At 49.4% G+C, this 22,182-nt stretch overlaps 1 protein-coding gene across 3 annotated transcripts in view; it reads right to left on the bottom strand.

Annotated features, from left to right (window-relative positions):
* Window positions 1-22,182, bottom strand: part of auts2a (activator of transcription and developmental regulator AUTS2 a) — a 268,221-nt gene that overhangs the window by 35,407 nt on the left and 210,632 nt on the right. For all 3 annotated transcript variants that reach the window (XM_030361445.1, XM_030361446.1, XM_030361444.1), the window contains exon 6: window positions 3,543-3,591. In XM_030361445.1, coding sequence (XP_030217305.1) covers window positions 3,543-3,591 — 49 coding nt within the window. The remainder of the gene's footprint in view (window positions 1-3,542; window positions 3,592-22,182) is intronic.

Raw genomic sequence — 22,182 nt, 5'->3', positions numbered from 1 at the left:
TCAGAACCACTTACAACAACACTGTCTACCCCATCAAACCCCCCCCAACCCCCCGCCCCTCCACCCAAGTGCCCTAGAGTCTGAGCTCGCGTCCCGCGCCGGGCCGGACACCGCCGCCACTGCCTTCGTTAAGAGGGAAGTGGCTCGGAGAGATCTGTCAACCCGAGCGGAAAGGCAGTTGATCTTACAGCGGAAAAACAGCCTGAAGTACTCCTTCAGAACGCCGCCGCCGCCGCGAATGCAGACTTAATAAAGCCGCCTGCCCGTGGAATGATATCTGTGTTATGCAACACTTTTTTGGCAGGAGCAAAGATGTGAATTATATATAACTGGGCTATATTGTCTGCCTCAGAAGAGAAAGAAAAACACATCTCTGTATGGAATCAAATGATACGGCTATATATTACAGGACGTGAATACGGCAATCAACAAAAATAGGAAAGCTAAATAAATCCGAATTTATGACAATGTCTCGTACGGATATCTGTTTCAAATTATTTGTTGAATGTATTTTTTGAGATCTTGTGAGGGCATTAAGGTGGTTTTCCCAGTACAAATACCACCAGCTTTCTCCCCCACACAGATAATATCCACCGTAGCGACACCAGGGAGCCTCCTCCCTTTTGGGTTCATCCCCGCTCGACAAATACCGTCAAATGTGTTTATCTGGTGCTTTACACTGACTTAACCGAGTTTCTGCCGGTGTGGCCAGGGGAGGGGGGGGGGGGGGCGCAGTATCATGACTGATGGGGCCTGTATCCCGGTGACAAGATATAAGCCCCCGGGGATGTGGCTTTAATCATCTGATAGAGCTGCTCCACTGAGCTGCTGCTGCTGTCCTGAAGCTGCCCGGCTGATGATACCCCGGCATCGCTCCGTCAACTTCCCCCCTAAAACTCCACCAGACTTCACCCTGCTAGGCCTCTCCCCGGACAAATCCCTTATGCACGTCCCCCCCCTTCACAAACACAAATACACACAAGTACACGCACACACGCGCACAGCCATAACAAGGCTTTCACTACCCCAGGCACCTTGAAAGCCGTTTAGGCTTTGGAGGGACTTTGTTTTTTTAGGCCCTGATAAGACTTTGGCAGCCATTTTTCTTTTTGTTTGGTTTGGTTTTACGGCGTACAATTTCTCCCGGAGAGTAAATGAATCAGATTAGCGTGGTTGACACCTGCGGGGCTCTCCTTGGCAGCTGCAGTAATCACACGGCTAACGTTCAGCGGCAGCAAGCTAATGGAGGTAGCGTCTGGACAAAGTGAACGCACACCGAGAGTCGAGATGTCGGGAGAAAAACAAGAAAAGCCAAGAAAGAAAAAAGGGTATCTCTAGGACAGACTGTACAAAGCAGATGGTGGAGGGGGGGGGAGGTGTTCGCCAGACAATTACTATTTATTATTATCAATGAAAAACTGCTGTTGTTTAAAATTGCAACAAAAAAAAGGGAAGGGACACGGTCATCAAGGCCATTCCTACGAGCGGTAAACTGATAATATAATACTGAAAACACACTTTCAGAGATAGAGTGTACAGAGCTCGGACAGTATTTGGTTTCCTGGCATCACTATATTGTGGTTATAGCTTCAATATACAGTGTGACATCTTCTGTATCAAATTCAGGGGAATATCGAATTTGGGAAAGTCCCCATAAAGTATTGTCCTGCTGAATGTCAGCGGTTTCAGTGCTGCGGTTACAGACGCATCAATCAACACCAGAATATGGTTGAATCATGTTTCTAGGTTTAAGGCATTTGGGCTTTCCTTGACGCTAAACATTAAGCCCGAAAAAACTGGTCTACCTACGCCTTCCAACAACGAAAGTACCACTGCCAATGACAAGGAATCTACTATTTGGCAAATATTGACCTTCACCTCCTTCCAAACAAGACCCCCTGTCGCTTTGAGGGGATATTTTGGTGCCAGCTGGTAATCCCCTCTGACCATAACACACTCGCTCTGTTAATCGACACGACCCTCGACCAAAACACCAGAGCTCCCTGTTCCCTTTGGACCTGCGTTCTTCTGCTTGGCCTTTAAAACAGCAATATACATTAGCATACGACAGGAGAAGAGGAGGAAGGGGAGGAAGAGAGGTGGAGGAGGAGGAGGAGAAAAATAGAAAAGAAAGACATTTAAATGGTAATAGAGGCCAAGAGAGTGAACTACCCCGCAGCCCAGAGAAAGCACATTCGGTGTACCGTTTCCCCCCCTTGCCATGTCCTTTAACGGGGTGAGTGAGAAAGACAGAGACAGAGAGAGAGAGAGAGAGAGAGAGAGAGAGAGAGAGAGAGAGTGAGAGAGAGAAAGAGAGAGAGAGAGAGAGAGAGAGAGAGAGAGAGAGAGAGAGAGAGAGAGAGAGAGAAAGAGAGAGAGAGAAAGAGAGAGAGAGAGAGAGAGAGAGAGACAGAGAGAGACAGAGAGAGAGAGAGAGAGAGAGAGAGAGAAGAGAGAGAGAGAGAGAGAGAGAGAGAGAGATAGAGAGAGAGAGAGAGAGAGAGAGAGAGAGAGAGAGAGAGAGAGAGAGAGAGAGAGAGAGAGGGCAGGCCGCTGTTGATTTAGTCCGCACAAAGGGGGCCTTAATCCTTTGAGGGGAAGCAAATCTGGGCAACAGAGGAGCGCCTTGAGAGGCAAAGCTCCCCGTCAGGAAGCGCTATTGAAACCCCGCCGACGGACTCCGCCATTCAAGGCCCTGCAGGGACTCGAAGAGCAGCATGTTGGGAATGTGTTGGGGGGGGGGGGGGGGGGGTGGGAACAGGTGGGAAAGGCCAGAGGGGAGGGGAGGTTATGTATACAAGGCACTATCGCCCACTGATCACCGCTGTGTCTGCCACTGTTCTGAGGGAGGGTTGTAACCTCTGCCCACTACCCCGCCCTGTTGAGTTACTACACCCGCACCAACCCCCCCCCCCCCCCCCCACCCCCAACATCACAGAGGAATGTCCATTCGCACCCACCATGACACCAGGGGTCAGGAGAAATGGGGGTGGTATTTAACAGTAAATTAGTGACTTGTTAATGAGGTCACGTGTGGTGTCGGCGCACTGAGGCTATAAACAGATAAATACAGGCTTTACTGCCCCCTAACAAACCCACACACAAAACACAAATACACACACACACACACACACACACATTCGTCTGGTGATAAAAACATGGGCCGAACAAGGCGGTTTCCTGCCTCTTTCTCAACACAGAAGGGACATCAAGCAGCCATGTTGACGCTCACAGTACAACATCACAAGGAATAAGTAAAGGGTAAAGCAATGATCCATTGGTCGACATCCAGCTCACCTTTTTAAGCATAACTTTTGAAGCACATATGTCAGTGTATGGCTTCATGCTAATCCATGTGGTGTTTATTTCATGGTCGTGGGATCAACGATATGTAACTATAATGACCGATTCAGATTCTGTATATTGATGATTATAAAGAATATCACCAAGACATTTACAAGCATTTCAAAACACAAGTAGCAGTAATAAACTATTTAGCATTCACATTTCAAATTATTGAGCAAAATAGTAAAATCCTTTACCTTTGACTGCAGCTGTACTGAAAAATTTCTCCGAACCGGCATCGGAAACCTGCAAGATGCAAAAAACAAAAGAGAAAGAATGTAAGAAAATTGCTGGAAAAAGGTAAGGAGCTGTCTAAAGCAAAACAACCGGTATTTCACGTGTACGCCACTTGATGGCAATGTTGGTCCTTGCCAAAACAACTCACTCCTTCCCTCACCTCTCCGCCACCTAAACAGGACCATGGCGTTGCTGTATCACAAGGAATCGCACACTGACAGGACTTAGATAATGGGCTGAAACGGCTAAGTCAAAGACGAATTGGCTAAATCAACCCATGACCTCCATAAAAAGATGGCCTGGTCGTATGGTAGTACCAACCAGTGATCAGGGGGTGGGGGGGAGGTAAGGTCGGGGCAACAGCCAGTACATGGTCAGAGAACCTCATGGAGATATTGTCTTATAATGCAATACAAGGCCGATATAAGAATAAAACGTGCGTTATGAAGCGGATGATGAATGATGATCTACGTGTCCTGCATAATAGCCCGGTGGTTATGGTGCTGGCCACACGTTTCAAGAATAATGTTTAAAAACAGGCAAGGCATGTGTTTGTATCGTCTACTATTTAGTTGTTCACCTTCCATTCATATAAACTACATTTGATATTTAGGCCCATTGTCTACAGTCCTACTGACAGAATATGTCCAAACCATACGCATTGCGTGCGATGCAGCTCAGTCTTTTTATTCAGATTCCAGAAGGCGAGTATTCGCAGAAAGGGAATGAATCAAAAAATGTCATCATCTTTTGGGGGTATTTCAATCTCTTATTGAATGGCCTTGAAATAAAGAAATAAGTCTGTTATTCGTTATAGTCCCACAGCGACTTGATGTAAACACCGCAGGGGAAGCCTGAATGTCAGTGGAAATAAGTGACAGACAATATATAAAACAGTTGTTCTCGACATTGCACACACATTTCCCCCCCCAACAGAATACAATAAAAAAGCATGATCCAATACGAAGATCCACACGACAGACACCTCGCATACCTTTAATGTGAAGGTTGCCAAGACGGCAAATAAGTCTGGAAAGGACTTTCGTTGTCTATGAAATAGATCTCCTTTCACATTCTGCTTTCCAAACGATTTAATCCACACTGCGGTGTCGAGGTCTATTCCTTTTCAAGTCGACAATAGCCACGAGAAGAGAAGAAGCATTTCCAAGGCGAAAAATCCCAGCGTAAAAGAACCAAGAAAGCGCTCACAAAGCTACTGCGCCTTTTGGACAAAGAGAAGCATGTGTCTTGTCATGGAGAGCTTCGGCAATGTCCCTTCTAGAAACGAAGAGGAAAAAAACCCGTGCAGACGTCTTGCCTTCCTTATCCGGAAAGAACAATCGGCGGCAATGTTGGCGTACGTTTTCCTTACGAATGTATCCGCAATATGGAAACAGAGCGAGATGACCCGGGTTGCGTGGTGCGCTGAGCGGCTGCGTCCCCGGAGCGCTCACACAGACGGAGCAACAATCCAACAAAGCGCGCACACACACACACACACACGCGCGCGCACACACACACACACACACACACACACACACACACACACACACACACACACACACACGCACACACACACGCACACACACACGCACACACACACGCACACACACACGCACGCACACACCACTTTCAAGAAGACAAAAAAATCCCACCAGCGTAGCCTACGGACGATATTCAAAAGTAAAAGCCCTCTTTCGATATGTGTTGTGTTGTTTTTGGAGGTAGCGGGGAAGCGTGTCCTGTGGTCTGCGACGGTTCCTTGGCAGACAAGAAGCTCTCCTCATCCGCTCCAAGCACCAGACAAACTCCCATTCATCCCAAGGTCTGGCCGCTTGAGTGCTGCTGCTGCTGCTGCCTCGACGACGCACGGGGTCCTCCCACTTCCTGATTCCGATCTTTACTTGGGGACTGAACCCTCACTACAACCACCCCACTTATTCTTGTTCGTCTTCACAACAGCACAAACAAACACGTTTTTCCCCTCCGATGTCGTCAACCCCGATCACGGCTCCAAAAGAGTGCATGGGTTGATTTGACGTTTGCTTGCTTTAACGGACGCACGGCAAAACGACCCGGGGAGTGGAGGAGTGGAGAGAAAACGACAGAAAGAGAGAGAGAAAGGGAGGGAGAGGGAGAAGGAGAGCGAGAGAGAGGGGGAACGCGCGCAAGCGAGCCAGGAGGGTGGGAGGCGGAATGGGGAGGTACTGAGACAGAATGATTCTTTCTTTGAGCCTCTCTCCACAGAGTGAGATGATGTCAGCGGCTAATGAATTCCCCAGTAGGGTGCTGCTGCTACCGCGAGAGGGGAGGTAAACAAAACGCTCTTTATAAACCGCCTGCACCTCCTCTCACACCGATCACAGCCTGCCGTCTTCCTGTTGGATAAACTCCCACTCCCCTGTCCCGGAGCGAGGTCGCTCTGCCTGCCATGCACCACGAGCACAACGCCAGGCGTTTCAGCCTTCAATCTGAGCTTCGTGGCTGCCCGAAGCTAAACGGATAGACCCCACAACAACAACTTAAAGCCTCTTTAAAAATAAAACTGCTACAAAAACGTAGTAGCGCACGTTTAGCGTTATAACTGTTTACAGACATGTCTCGCCAAAATGTTGACACCACACAACAGAGTCTGGGTTTAAAGGGGATCACTGGTTTTAAGCTGAAAGCTCATCTGGCGAGATTTAAGTCTTCTGGAAAGTAACGTGTACTGGCTAAGCTCCTCCAGCCAATAGACACCAAGAGCGATTCAAACAATCTCCGGTGCTGGAAAATCCTCTTAATAGCAGGCACGCCACACACACACACACACACACACACACACACACACACACACACACACACACACACACACACACACACACACACACACACACACACACACACACACACACACACACACACACAAGCTTGTCTAATGAGCATTAATCTGGGATCCAGCAGTTCTACTGTCATGGCAGGACTTCCGGGTGGAGGCGACACAGAGCCCGGGCCAGGAGCCCAGAACAGAAGGGGCAGAGTTTCGCCTTGTTTCAGAGTTATGCCTTGTTTCAGAGATATGGAAATATTCTACCAAAGAGAGACTGATATGCGCAAGTAGACTTGGCTCCACAAGGGAATTTCAATGAGTGTATTTCTAAAGTGGCCGATAAATACAGTGTTGATTTTAAAACGTTGCTGTTTCTACGGTCGACTAGAGCCCGGCCGAGTTTGTGTTTGCTGTGAATAGCCAATTACGTGCCTACAGATGTCGCTTCCATCAACATGAATGGGCAAACAAGTATGAAGCCAAAGAAATCGAAAATCCCCCGTTCACCCACATTTGAGCTTGTCTAACATCAGACTTTAGCTGTGTTGTCTTCAAGTCTGATTTGAGAGACTAAATGAGCATTAACCTACTGGCAGCCAAGTCAATGGATGGAGAATAGAATCACATTGAGAAAATATAACCTCTTTCTCTTGCTCTCTCCACTCTCAGCTGACCCAATCACATGGCAGCCCAGAAACAGGTCTAAGCCCCTCAGTTTGGATGCTAATCTGCCCTCTTCCCTCGCTAACTGGAGGATAAACGATAATTTGCCTGCGCTAGTGCTCACTTCAAACCCATGTCAATCACGACTCCCTCGGCCTGCGTAAACACAACCCCCCCCCCCCCCCCCCCGTGTTACATCAGAACTTCTTCAGCTCCCCCTGCTGCTCTTCTGATGTCAAGGATTTAGGATTTCTCTTCAAAACATGAATCTGCTCTTCATGGATCACGTCTTCAGGGTAACAGCCGAACCGAGTAGCGGCCACATTGGTCAGTATGTGTGAGTCAGGTTAGGTGACCTGTATATCCCGTGGCAGGAAGAGTGGAGGGAAACGTACACCAAGCATGAGGTCGGAAGTTAGGTTGCCTGGATACCCAGGTGAGCATATCGGGGGGGGTGGGGGATGGGGGTGTTTCTGGGTCAGGTGGTCCTGAGGAAAGACCGCCAGAGCTCCAGTCGATAACACCACTCCATGTCATTCTTACAGGTGGGGACGCTTTGATATTTTTCTTTTCATCTTCTTTTTTTTTTTTCAAACCCTTCATTGCATAGACTTGAAACTTGGAAAATACCGTTCAAAAAACCCTAATCATTAAAGTGCCACAACACGTAATTGAACGACCTTGGTTTGCGAGTAGACCAGCCACAAGGTCACATGGTAAATAATGACAGGGGGTGGGGGGGGGGGGGGAGTCGATATAAAGATAATAGCAAAACCAGTTAAAGCATGTCTTACATTAGCTGCAGATGTAGCGACCGTGTGGTAACCATTATAGAGCCGGCATTCTCACGTTTTATGTGGGGAGCGCGAAAACGCATCGAGAGCTTCGGGTGGTTTGGCTTCGACTTCATTACACGGCGGTGAGATATGTATTTATACCACTGCCGCTGCCTTCCACAGAAAATGGCAACCAGGCCCTCACTCTCTGTTTACCTCTCCCTCGACCGAGGCCCCGATGCTGTGGCTGCCTCAAAAGCGTAAGCAGCTACGAGCGCCTCGAACTGCACGCCGTCCTACACCGCCATTATCAGATTTAACAGCGGGCCCGCGAGTCTGTTATTACAGCGCAGCCGTCGAACAATCGCCGCATGGAATCTCTCGCTTCCCGTTGTCTTTAATTCAGAAGAAAGAGCGGACCGAAATGAAAGTGAACACAAAGACAGGACTCCCGTCGCGTTATTCGACGGAATAAAATAAAAATAAAGAAATCAATGAGGCCCTCGCAAGAGACTGAAATGGCGGCATCAAAAGCGGCGTCTGGATTCGTGCAATGTGTCACAGTAATTGCTGCCTGTGAGTGTAAGTCCCTGTCTACAGACCGTCAGCGGCGAGCTGACATTTTGTCATCTTTTATTCCATTTTTTCTTTCTTTCTCCACTTCAAAGCAAACCAGAGGCAGACCCCCAACCCCCCCCCCCCCCCCCTACGGCTTGTAGCCGTGGCTTCAATTTACAGGCACCTCTTTTGCTAGATTACAGGAGACAAGGCTGTCCCTTCTGAGCAAGAAGCCTGGCCGACGTCTTTCCACAACGCCCCTCGCTAAAGAAGAAATCTGTGATGAGTTTAGCGTGAGAGACGTACATGTCATAATGTTAAGAGCAGTTATTAAATCCACCATTTGCTACAGAGCTCTCTCTCTCTCTCTCTCTCTCTCTCTCTCTCTCTCTCTCTCTCTCTCTCTCTCTCTCTCTCTCTCTCTCTCTCTCTCTCTCTCTCTCTCTCTCTCTCTCTCTCTCTCTCTCTCTCTCTCTCTCTCTCTCTCTCTCTCTCTCCTTTATTCACGCCAGATTGGGATGTGGAGTCGAGGCCGGGGAGTCTTGTACTATTTTTCATTTATATTTAATTCAATTTTCAAATTAATTTCATATGGCGCTGACTGATAATCTGCATTCATGGGCCGAGAGCTCTTTGTGATTCACTTGGTGCCTCTTGGAGTTTTGATGCCCTTCCAAACAAATTAAATCAAATGCTTCTCAGTTATTAATATTAGAAAATCCAAGCATGTGCCAAATGGACTTTTATATTTGAGTACAGTGGTAACAAAAGGCTTACATTAGAACATCAGCATGAACGACAGTAACACCGCCAATTTTGATTGAGCTTTGTATATTCTCTCAACGTGGATTTCTTTTTTGTAATGCCGTCACTCAAATATGAAGGTAGACCTCATTGTTACCAAGCAACACGTTCCCAAAGCATACTTTATACAATTTTTTTTTAATGCAAGTTTCTAAAATGGGCTCATGCACACAAACAGGAACTAACATCGGCTTGTTAATGACGGAGGCGATATAATCAGTCCATACATAGGGTTGGAACAACAGCGATGAATTTCACACGGACCCTCTCAGCTAATGTTTGTGTTGGCGCCGCGCCAGGGGCCGTCCGTCTGATGCCAATGTTTATGTGCACGGGTTGGTGGTGTTGCAGATTAATTGTGTTTACAAGTGCACTATTTTCCATCTTCTCCTGTTAAATGAGATTAAAATACACCCTGAGAAAATTGGGTGGATTTAAATTCGCCAAGGACAAACTGTTTCCTCAACGACCAAACCTGTTATGCGTGATTATGATTTCCGTAGGCTTGGTGGCTTGTTGATTTGTACAGAATGTGACGGGATCATGCCCTCTTTGTTTTTTTGATACTTGATATCTGGCATAACGCATCAAAATAGCTTAAGATCACACCCGTGCATGCATGCATGCAAATACCGAAAAACCAGCTTCCGCATACAAACACGCACAAATCCACATGTACTAAGAACTACCAACTGCTCAACCCCCTTCCCCCATTGGCAGTCTTTTGAAGACAGGCAGGACAGGGTTTTCCTTTTAACTGTCATTACATCCAACCTTATCTCCAGAAGACTACGCGTCTGCGTCTGTGTATGCGTCTGTTTGTGTGTGTGTGTGTGTGTGTGTGTGTGTGTGTGTGTGTGTGTGTGTGTGTGTGTGTCGGGCGGGGGGCTGCCTATAATCTGTCCGTCCCCCCCCCCCACCTCCTCCTCCTACGACAACTAACACTGACAGGTCGCTTTCTTCCCCGCTCCTCCGACATGAACCCAGACATAAATAACCTGCCATTCATCACTGCTCGCAGTAATGAGATGACACACACAGGCACACGCAACAAACACACGCGGAAAGATGCCACCATTATCGAAAACAAGTATCTCTGTAGTCCCACCCGCCGCTTGCGGAAGGTAAAGAAGTATTGTTCACTTCCTCCCAAAGGCGTGTTGTTTCTTTTGTTCATCACGCCGGTTGATGTATGTTTCCCTGTGCGGCGTCGGGGATTCAAGCGTGTGGCAATACATCCCTGAATCCCTGCGCCTGGCTTTTGAAAACGTAAAGGCATGCAAAAATAGAGATGTTTTTTATCCCTTCCCTCGGAATAGGAGCTTCCTTACAAACCCCGGGCAGTGACGGTATTCTAGAGAGTTGTTCCTCGAAGACAATTCAATACATCCCAGAAGAGATCTCTTGAGATTGGTGGGGTATACAGATGCACACAATCAGATACAAGGGTGAGGCCACCGCAATAACAAGATCTCCATCGACATTCCCGGAGACGAGAGACGTGAAACACGTATCGGTATGCAATCAGCATAACTCACACCCTGCCCCGCCACCTCTACGCAACCCCCCATTGAAAATGGATTTCAAAACATTTTCATGGCCAATCTTAAAAGCCGAGTGGAGGCCGGAGTATTATCTGCTTATCTCTTTCGCAACAGCCTCTGAAAGCATTCAGAGACGGAGGAATTCCCGGTGAACCGTCTGTTTGGGGGGAGACATCATCAGTGGAGGCCAGGCCATAATCTGACCTCCACGGCGTCATCGTGGCTGAGAAAGAGACGATGATCAACTGCTCCTACAACACCCAAACACACCCACACCCACATCCTTGACCAAACACACACCCACACCAACACACCCTTAACCACACACACACACACACACACACACACACACAAATTCACCCCCCAACCCCCATATACAAACACACACACACAACCACACATACAATGTGGTTAGACCCTGCATTTTGGGGGCGGGGGGTGGTCAAAAGAAGGGTGCTTCCCTATACTTCTCGGTTACACCCTTGAACGAGCTAAGAGATGAGAGATCCTCTTTTGTAAATTAAAGACATCAGCATGGAATGCAGGAATGGAATGGGAACCCGTGGTCGGATAATCTCGGGCCTGTCAATCATGCCTCCCATCCCGCCCACCCAACCAGACATTTGCATATCTTTGTCCAAGAAATGTCGACGTTATCGGAGTGACACATTTACCAACACGCAAAAACACAAAATAATATGTGTTGGTGCAAGGAATATTTACAATATCGTCATTTAAATAATGCAAGCAAATCCATGCTTGCCGAATTATTTAAAACGGCCAAATGTATGTTAAGCATGCAAATATTGCCTATGTCGACATGCAAATTGCAGCTATCACACACTCAAGGCTCATGCCCCCCGGCAAGAAAAGAAAAATTCATTCCAAACTGTCTGCGAAAGTACAAAAGAGCTTTATCCTATTACAGGGCCTTGGGCCATTCTCTCTCTCTCACTCTCTCTCTCTCTCTCTCTCTCTCTCTCTTTCTCTCTCTCTCCCTCCCTCTCCCCCTCCCTCTCTCTCCCCCCCTCCCTCTCTCTGTCCCTGCTCTATATTATATTTCTTAAGAGACGTCCCTTACTTGCATCACAAACAAGGCAGCCATCCCTGACTCCCAGCCTTTATTTCCTTCGCCCTTCTCTCTCCTGTCCTTTATCGGCTTGTCTCTCTTCATATTTAAAGATGAACAAGCAGCAGAGCTTAACATGCGCTCTCCAGACCGACACCCCCAGGAGCCACCCTGCAATAGTAGAGCAGTACCCAGCCTCACCTCACCCTGACTACCTCCAGCTCCTCTCTACTCCAAAGAGTGATGTGGGAGAGAAGAGGAGGAGATGAGGGAGTAGTACAGAGGGAACTAACCACAAAGAGAGAGAGGGAGTGACAGCGAGAGAGATGGAGAGAGAGAGAGAGAGAGAGAGAGAGAGAGAGAGAGAGAGAGAGAGAGAGAGAGAGAGAAAGAGAGATAGTGTGAGAGAGAGAGAGAGAGAGAGAGAGAGAGAGAGAGAGAGAGAGAGAGAGAGAGAGAGAGAGAGAGAGAGAGAGCGAGAGAGAGAGAGAGAGAGAGAGACGGACGAAGTGGGGGAGGGAGGGAGTAAAGGGGGAAATAGACAAGAAGAGAGAGAAAGATGAAGACGGAGTGTGTGTGTGTGTGTGTGTGTGTGTGTGTGTGTGTGTGTGTGTGTGTGTGTGGTGTTTGGTGTGTGGTGTGTGGTGTGTGTCTGTGTAGGGGGTGGCTATTAGAAGATAAGTTGCCGCAGGGAGAAAGAGCGAAAGAGAGCAGAGGTAATGGACAAGAAGGAGCGTTTTCAAATCCACCTGACCCCTGATGGACTCCTGTGGGTGCCCCCCCACCCCCAACCCACCAGGCGACCCACCCGGCCGGAGGTGTACCGCAAGCCAGGTATTAGGACCCTCCGGAACACGCCGTCAAGGCCACTCTGTCAGGCATCCATGCGGCAGGCGGCTGCCGTCTCTCCCACTGACTCTCCCACTGTTCTCTCTCTCTCTCTCTCTCTCTCTCTCTCTCTCTCTCTCTCTCTCTCTCTCTCTCTCTCTCTCTCTCCCACTCAGCCAAGCCTCCCCCGAGGCCCTGTCTGAGCTACACTGTGTCGGGGAGAGAGAGAGAGAGAGAGAGAGAGAGAGAGAGAGAGAGAGAGAGAGAGAGAGAGAGAGAGAGAGAGGAGGGGGGGCTAGGGTCCTTATGATGGGCTCTCTTGGGGGGAGGTGGGGGGTATTGGGATGGCCCCGGACATCAAAGGCTGACAGGCGGCATTGGAGGTCTCTGCTCTCTCTCTCTCTCTCTCTCCCTCCCTCCCTCCCTCCCTCCCTCCCTCTCTCGCCCTCAATCCTATCCATTCTTGTTCTCTCTTTCTCTCTCTCTCCCTGTGTCACCATACCAGTGGCCTGGAAGGGCTTTCTAATTGCATTTCACAGCGACTGAACTAAATAAGGCAGTTGTTCTTGGGGGCCCGACACAGTGGCCCTTCCACTGGAGGGGCCGTGTAATGGAGGTCCTTTTAAAAAAAAAAAAACACTGCCCCGTCAAGCTGAGACGGATTTAGGATTACCCCCCCGTCCCCCCGCCCCCCCCCCCGTCCCCTGTCCTGTGACACAAGAGACTCGGGTGGTTGAGCAGGAGAGTTGCAAATGTGTGTGCTTGTGTGTGTGTGTGTGTGTGTGTGTGTGTGAGTGTGTGTGTCGAAAGCCTGTCTATACATGTATGCGAGTGTTGAGAGAGAGATATGGAAACCAGGGGTGCTGAGAGGGCAGGGAGGGGGTGGGGTGGGGGGGGGATGTATCTCAGAGTGCCATCTCCCCTCCCCAGTGGGGTCCTGGCTGGGTGAGGGGAACGGCGGGCGAGGAGGTGGTGGATGACCTACATGCCGTCCGTCCCGGGTGTCTGCCACAGGGGGGGGGGCACTGGGGGCTGGTGTCGGGTCTACCATAGGGGAGGGTTGGGGGGGTCCTGTCTGTTGACAAGCCTCCACTTTGAAGCAGTGTGCATTTAAATATTTCATGCCCCCCACATCCACATCCACCCCCCAAACCCCGTCCTCATCAGATGTATGCTGTGGCCTGTGGCGCATCTATCATTAATAGCATGGAGCGAGAGAGGGGCTACTGTCTGCCTAATGACCCCCATGAACATGTCTGTTCTGCCCCCAACCCCCCTCCGCCCCCCCTACTTCAGCTGACTTTGTGTCCTTATATTTTATACATTCATCCTTTCATTCCACGCATCCATTTATTCATGGTTCCCTCGCTCTGCGATTCATTTCAATGTATTCTTTTGTTTTTCCCTTCTGAAGATCTGTATCCAGATTTAACGCCGGCTAATAATGACATTAACAGTACACGAGCAGATGAATTAACTCGAGCGCATCAAAGTGGGCGATTCTGGCGTTTTTTTCGTTGATTAGCATGCTAGGATAGCGCCGGCGATGCTAATTGACACGCCCCGGCGCCGAGCTCCTCCACCAGGGAGAGATCACACAGGCTTGTGTTCTATCTCTAACCATCTCAACCCGCTCACAGGCTAAAAAGGCATAGCCAGGGCGCCTCAGCCCACAACAAGCCCAGCCCAGCCCGGGCCGGGCCAGGCCAGGCCGACACAGGGGAGAGCCTGCCTTTAATAATCATCGCGTCCGACGGTTCACTGCCTCCCCCGTCCGCGTTCATGCCGGGTGCAGAGTGAGATCCTAAACCGTGTCAAACACAGAGTACGGCATGTGTCCGGGGAGAGGGGAGGATCGCTATCAAAGCCGCGCAAAACCTAAAACAGAAAAAAAAAGGGACCCATGTGATTAGCATTCATTACCGACCCAACTGGAACGGCAGAGACCGGGGCTGACGATAGGACAAACAAGCAGGCTCTATTGAAGGCTAGATCAGCCATCGCTGCCGTCTGATCCTCACATGGCTGCTTTGTACATGTGGAAAGAGTCTCTGAGCGCCACCATGTTATAAAGTGTGTGTGTGTGTGTGTGTGTGTGTGTGTGTGTGTGTGTGTGTGTGTGTGTGTGTGTGTGTGTGTGTGTGTCTGTGTGTGTGTGTGTGTCTGTGTGTGTGTGTGTGTGTGTGTGTGTGTGTGAGTGTGTGTGAGTGTGTGTGGCGGTACTTTTCCAGGGCGCTGGTGTGGTCCAGGGCTCCTTGCTGTTTAAAAGGGCCCTCTCAGGGGTTGTCACGGTGACATAAGGCCCCGCTTGTACGCGCCTTATAGTGATGCCTTTCAGAAGGTGGGGGGGCCCTTCTTCGGCCCGCTGGCACACATTCCACCCCCCCCCCTCCTCTATAAACTACTCCCGGGGTCCTTAATACACTACATTGTGGGGCTACCCCTGCTGGCTGCCCGACAGCAAAGAATTCGACCGCAGGGTTGTTTAAGTGTACCTTGCAGGCAACCAGGGCACAGAAATAATGATCTCTGTGTCAGTGTGTGGGTGTTTGTGTGAGTATGAGTCGGTGTGGGTGTGTTTGTGTGTGTGTACGTACATATCGTGTGTGTGTTTGCGTGTGATGACACTTTGCTTAAAGGGATTTTTTTTTTTTTGTTCTGTTTGTTTATATAATTACGTCTAATGATCAATGTTTGTGTCTCCTATAACAGCAATACCTGGAAAGCATGTGCAGGTATGTGTTTGTGTGTGTGTGTGTGTTTGTGTGTTTTCATGCAAGTTTGTGTGTGTGTGTGTGTGTGTGTTTGCGTTTGCGTGTGCATACGTGTGTGTGTCTGTGTGTGTGTGTTTGTGTGTGTGTGCGTTAGGCCTCATGAGAGAGTGTTCTGTGGAGGCCACTCTTTGCTTTCCTTCATGCAGAGATCATTTTTTTGTGTCTAACCTGGGGCCATTGCGGGGGAGGATGGTGAGGTGGAGTGTAACATGAATGTATTCTCTATGTATGTGTGTGTGTGTGTGTGTGTGTGTGTGTGTGTGTGTATTCCGTGTGTATTTATGTGTGTTTGCGTGTGGGTGTCAGGGGGGGGATCCATAGATTCTTAGCTGCCCCCCCCCCCCCCTCCCCCATCATCCAACCCTTGGCATCATCTGGGCTTCACTGTGTATCGTGTTTACAAACGCAGTCTGATCTAGCTACTGTGCTCTTTCTGTACGCACACACACACACACACACACACACACACACACACACACACACACACACACACACACACACACACACACACACACACACACACACACACACACAGTATGTACAACACGCATGCCTGTAAGAGGATTTTGCGGCGGGCAACAGGGACAGACATTAAGCCTTATCCTTTTAACATACTGCCATACCCCGACCGGCTCAGCCTTCCACTGGTGTAAATTACACCATTACACAAACACAAACTACAGACGTAACACCATGGAGGTATTGCTTTGTGAAGCACACTGGCCTTCCTGTTTACAGACTCAGGGATTCAAACTGTAAAACAGATTTTTTGGGGTTTCGGTCCATGCCACACGGACAATGGTGGAGAGCACAACGCATATGTGTGCAGCTGTTTGTTTATTTCCTTTGACGTTTATCGTCTCCATCTCGCCTTTGTTCCTAAGCGCGTTATCTTCGTTTGGCTGAATGTCATCATTCCCCACAGGTGCGGTCTGTTGTCTGGCACAGGTGTTGGTATTGTGGCCTTGTTACCCCAGTGTACTCCAGTGACCTCATTTGTGTGCCACAGGAGGGGAGGCGGGCCTTATGGCATTGGGGTTATTTAAACCAGAGTTGACCAGTTAGGCTCCACAGAGTTATATTCAGAGTCACGCATGGCTGTCACTCGATACCGCCCCATACACCAGCACCACCACCAGAACCCCCCCCCCCCCCCCCCCCCCGACCCATAGGGGAACTAGGTGTTGGTATGACCGCGGTTAGGTCAGCCCTTCAACACCTGTCAACTTCTCCCTGGCGCTGTTAGCTTAGCGCTGGGGGCGCCGTGGCAACCCGCATGCCGGATGGGTCCACAGGTAGCAGGACTCACGTACGCACTGCGCGCACACAAACACACACAAACCCAAATATGCAGTTCATATGCGCACACATAGATGAATTAATGCACACAAACACACACAGACACGTACACTACAAAACCCACCCAAGCACACAGTGTGTGAAGCTAATAAATATCTCTGATTATAATTTTCATTCCTTATATCTTAACTAAGCCTATAATTCCAAATGTTCACATTACATTTTCACAATAGTCCCGTTATTCTAGTTTACACACACACACAAACACACACACACACACACGCACACAGACACACGCACACACACACACACACACAAAAAAACACACACACACACACACACACACACACACACACACACACACACACACACACACACACACACAAATAATAAATGTTGCACACGTTGGGCTAGGGGCTAAATACGCTTAGGCTAGTTAGAGACGTACAGAGGTGACGACACAAGTCCTGTTGGCCTCTGGCCTCAGCCACACACCAGTAAACACCCCAGCCCATGTTTGGCCTGTTTAATTTTACACAAATAGACCCCCCCCCCCCCCCACCCCACCCCAACTGCCCCAACTGGTGTGCTCTTGTCACTACTGGGCCACTAAACCCCCGCCCGCCCGCCCACCCCCCCACCCCCCAAAAAGCCCTGGGCCACAGTCACAGCTGCATGGGGGAGGGAAAGGGGGGAGAAGGAGGTCGGGGGGGAGGTGCTCTGGGAGGAGAGTGAGGGAACCCTGGCCCCGCTCAGACGTAATGGCCGTGGCTAATGGTGCTCATAATTACCGTTTCCAAAATGGTGATAATTAGTATTCTTTTATCGTTCCTTTCTCCACGGCTGATTGGGATGACCGTCGTTAAGAATGACGAGAACAAAATGGATTCTGTCACATTTGCCCCCCCCCCGCAAGGCGGCCCGTGCCCCCCCCCCCCCCCCTCTCCCCCCCACCCCCCCGTCCTGCCCCAAAACAACGGTAAATCTATCAAGACATGATGAGATGTGTCACCCAAGACCAACTCAATATAGTGAGATTAGCTGACGTTGGTTTTCAAAGGAATATTATAAAACAGTTTGGCACCCGCCAAATCCCTGCTGACAGTTGGACTGACTTCACTCCGCTAAACCATCCAGGAAAATAAAAGGGCCACTTTAAAGTCACAAGACCGTGCAATTGAAAAAGTGGAATTCAGCCTTCTGAAACCACTTCACATTCACCATGGCTTTGGGGCCGTGAAGCGTATTGTTTGGACATGCCTTTATAGATGAGACTTCACATTCATTACTTTGCGTAAGGACAGCATTTTTATCATAAAAAAATAACAACAGCGTTTTCTTCTAAAATATTCCGGAAAGTTCCACAAGGAAAGCACTCGCAGGTGACAATCAGGTGAAGCCTTGTCTATGTTTTTCTACTCTCTCGGTCTCTCTCTCTCTGTACTGCGTTTTCTTATGGCGTTGGCCCCATGAATCACAATGAAAACGACACAGCGCGGCGATCCCATTCGACCGATCCTCCATCCATTCCTATACGTCTCTCCCTCTCTCTCTCTCTCTCTCTCTCTCTCTCTCTCTCTCTCTCTCTCTCTCTCTCCCTTCAATCTGTCTTCTGCACATATAAACGTCTCGCTCTTTCACAACACCGCTTTCTCTTCGAGGCGAGTAATCAGGGTGGCATAAACGTAGCTCATCCAAGCACGCGCATTACGTTCCTTCTCTCTCTTTTCCTGTCAGCGGAGTTCAGATACTCGGTGGGTGGGGCGGGGCGGGGAAGAAATATGATTTTGACGGAAACATGACCATTCAGACCGAAAAGCAGAAATCAACAAAGCAAAGTCAAGTGGTTGACGACGGTATCCACCTTCCGACCGTGCGGAAGGTGATCATATGTGTGTGCGTGTGTGTGCGTATGTGTGTGTGTGTGTGTGTGTGTGTGTATGAGCGAATGGGATCTGCGGGTTATTTCAGTTTGTTCCCGACTCACACCCCTCCATCATTGACTGCAAGGCCCTGCCTTCACTATGGTCTACATTTAATGTTATTCAAATGACTTTGTATATACCCTCGGAATAAGTCACTTGTACATTAAGCATATGTGTGTTTGTGATTAAGTGTGTTTTTGTGTTTGTTTGTGATTAGGCATATGTGAGTGTGTGTGTGTGTGTGTGTGCGGGGGTGTGTGTTTGTGTTTGTCATTAAGCATACAAGCTTGGCTCCCAGAAGAACCAGCGTACATTATCAGCACCTCTGGAGTGTGATTTGTATTATTGTTTATACACTCACACACCAAAAAAACTCCCCCACACACACACACACACACACACACACACACACACACACACACACACACACACACACACACACACACACACACACACACACACACACACACACACACACTCTCTCTCTAAACTGACGTCTGAAGAATATCTGTTCCTATCACCACTAGTCTGGCCCTCCCTGTTTTGATGAAAACCAGGCCGTGCTAAAAAGCACTTTGGGTCCTATCACATAGGACTCACGCTCTGTCTACAGTAAACTATGTCTCCCTCCTCTCCCCTTCTCTCTCTGTCTCTCCGAAGCACTCTCTCTCACGCTGCCCTGGCTATGATTCACTCCTGCCGATCGATGGCCGTGCCCACGTCCATCCTCCCGGCCGCTAACAGTGTGTGTTTGTTTTGCTGACACCTGCCAGAAGACGCCCAGGAGGAGAGGAGCCCATTCACCCAGGGATAAGTGAGGCTGTCTCCTCCACAAAAGCTCAGCAGAAAACCTTGTGTGTGTGTGTGTGTCTGTGCGTGTGGGGAAGAAGAATTGTTTGACCATTCTATTCGAACCCTCTGCCATTGATCACCTTGTCACCACCTTTAATCGCTGCAGTTTGTGAAACCGTGTAAAACCCGACTAAGTAAGTACAGCATAGCAGGAAAGTAGGTCATACTGTCAACCCCCCGATGACCCCGGACACCCCCGATCAGCGGCGTCCATCGACCAGCCCGGCGGCCATGACACAGTCACCAGACTCACCTCTGCTACAGCAGCACGCTATGCTGCGGAACACCGGCCAGTGCTAGCATTGAGCGGTCATGGAGCTGATATCAGAATGAGGGGCCGAGCCTGCCTTAATCAGCTATAAGGCCCAGGAACAAAAAACAATGTGGAGTCAAGGACGTCTGTCACCGCTCGGTGTCCCCTTCCCCTCGAACGCACGCAAATAGATCTCCCTTCGGAGGGATGAGGGCCGATCTCAGCGCCGCGAAGAAACAAATCAAGAGCCGAGCGCGGCTAATCCAGTCACTCCATCGCTTGCCAACTTTCACGCCAGCATTCTCAACACAGCCCCTGCCACCCCTCGTCTCCCCCCCGCCCCCGGCTGTGCACACTTACTAACACGCTAACACCCACTGTTTTCGTCGCAGCGGAGTTCTAGCAGCGCATTATCATATCCAGATATAGGCAGTTGACTGGCTCTCGAAATAAGGGTGGAATAAGCATAGCATTTCCAAGTCATTATATTCTCCTTGTTTTTTTTATTTTGCCGCCACGGAAACTTTTTACAAGCAGATAAAAGTTGATGCCACGGGATGTGTTGGAGAGAGGGGTTGTGGGTGTTGCCAGGCATCGTTAGGGACTCAAAATAATGACAACGAGTTCAACTGCAACTGAAAAGATTTGATCAGCTCTCTTTCCGCAAAGAGCAGCAGAAGAAGAAGAAGATGAAGAAGAGACGAGGGAGAAAAAAAGAGAAGCGGGGAAGCTCACCAAACGAAGGCAGGGAGAGAGAGAGAGAGTGTGCGAAGGAGCTCTTAATTGCTGCAGCCGCACCTAGAGACTTGATGATTTGTGACATCTCATCCGGTGCTCGGCGCTAACACTAATAACTGTTAATTAACTGTGTAGCGAGGTTGCCGACGAGGGGGGGGAAACAACGGAGGGAACGTGCGCGCATTTGCACACAATCAAACACATACACATACACACACAGATACACATTCAAACACACACTCGCACCCACATACATAAAAAGAGTGTGTGTGTGTGTATTCCAGATCAAAGGGAGTATACAGGCCCTAGGGATGTCATGATGTGAGATGTTGCGAAGACAGCAGCGGGGGGTCAGGTCGCACGCGGCGTTTGCTAACGGTAATGTGTGCTCAGGAGCTGCCGCCGCCGCCAACACAACATGACGGCTAGCACTGACGCCCGTTATTGTTTTGAGATTGATCCGGCTGCGTGAATCTGTTAGCCCTTAATTGGTCCGCCAAGACACGGGAAAAAAATGAAAAAAACAAGTTGTCTCTCCACTCCGAGGCCAGTCTGAGATTTCCAAAGCAGATGTTCACAGATGTCGTCTTTTTGTTCTCGGAAAGCCTGCGCATCTGTGCATCAAGCTCTTTAGTGACAGGGGGGGGGGGGGTTGCATGTGTACTGCTCAATGCAGTCCTCATTCATGCAGAAGTTCGGCCAGGCTCCCCCGGAACAACTGGGGAGCCGCGTCTACTTGGGGGAGCTGTGTTGAGGCAGCATAGTGCCATGCAAAGAGCTGGCAGATCTTGGGCCCAGCAGGCCCCCCTGTGGCTACGACATCACTGTTTGCCGAAACGATACAATTTGGTTCATCTCTGGAAAGTGAGAGAGTGAGTAAAGATACGAAATACGTTTGAAGGCCGGTTGTGGTTCTTGCTAATCCCTAATACAAATAATTGCTAATGTCTTCAACCTACTCTTCGACCTAAAACATGTCCAACCGACGCCAATCAGCTGATGGTTGACACAATCAGCCAATGGCTGCAAGCCGTTGGAAAGACAAACACACCAATCTACAAATTTGTCATTCATTCCCAAGCCTCACCCGTAGCGAGGACGGGCACGCAAAGAGATGTAGCCTCATGCACAGCCTCAAAGAAGATAAACACAAACGGCATCACATGCCACTTCAAATTCAACTTGACTTCACATTCCCTGGAAGAACTGATGGCGCTGTGGGGATGGCTCTTGGAAATGTGAATGCAAATCTTAATTGTCGTTTTTTTGTCTGCCAAGTCAACCCGCCGCCAGAAGTCCTGTGTTAAGCGCCCGGGGCGACACAAGGTTACACACTCTCTCGAAGGCCTTGTTCTCACTCGTCCGAGTCGAGTCCTCTAGAGGCTAATACTTTAAGCTCTGGGACTCAGCTAGACGTACGCACACAGAGACGTAGCATGGATCCAAGGGCGGCCGGGGATAAAGTGAACCGGCGTGTTATTGCTCATTATTCGGAGAGCCGTGGTCGTTATTTCGCGCACGTGTTGCTGCTTGTCACCGCACAGAGGTTCCAGTGAAGGACACGGAGGCTCCATGCCACGGGCTACTAATGAGATAACAAACAAGCATCTGGTTCCTCCAGCTCCTAAGCACCTTGATTGTCTGACGCATCAAGGCCATCCCCCCAGGCGCCGTTCACTCTTGCTCGTCGCAGGTGGCCGCCTTCGTT

This window comes from Gadus morhua, chromosome 7 (genome assembly GCF_902167405.1).
Source record: "Gadus morhua chromosome 7, gadMor3.0, whole genome shotgun sequence".
NCBI classification, from domain to species: Eukaryota; Metazoa; Chordata; class Actinopteri; order Gadiformes; family Gadidae; genus Gadus; species Gadus morhua.
The sequence above is the reverse complement of the archived record's forward strand: the minus strand, read 5'-3'. Positions and strand labels throughout refer to the sequence as shown.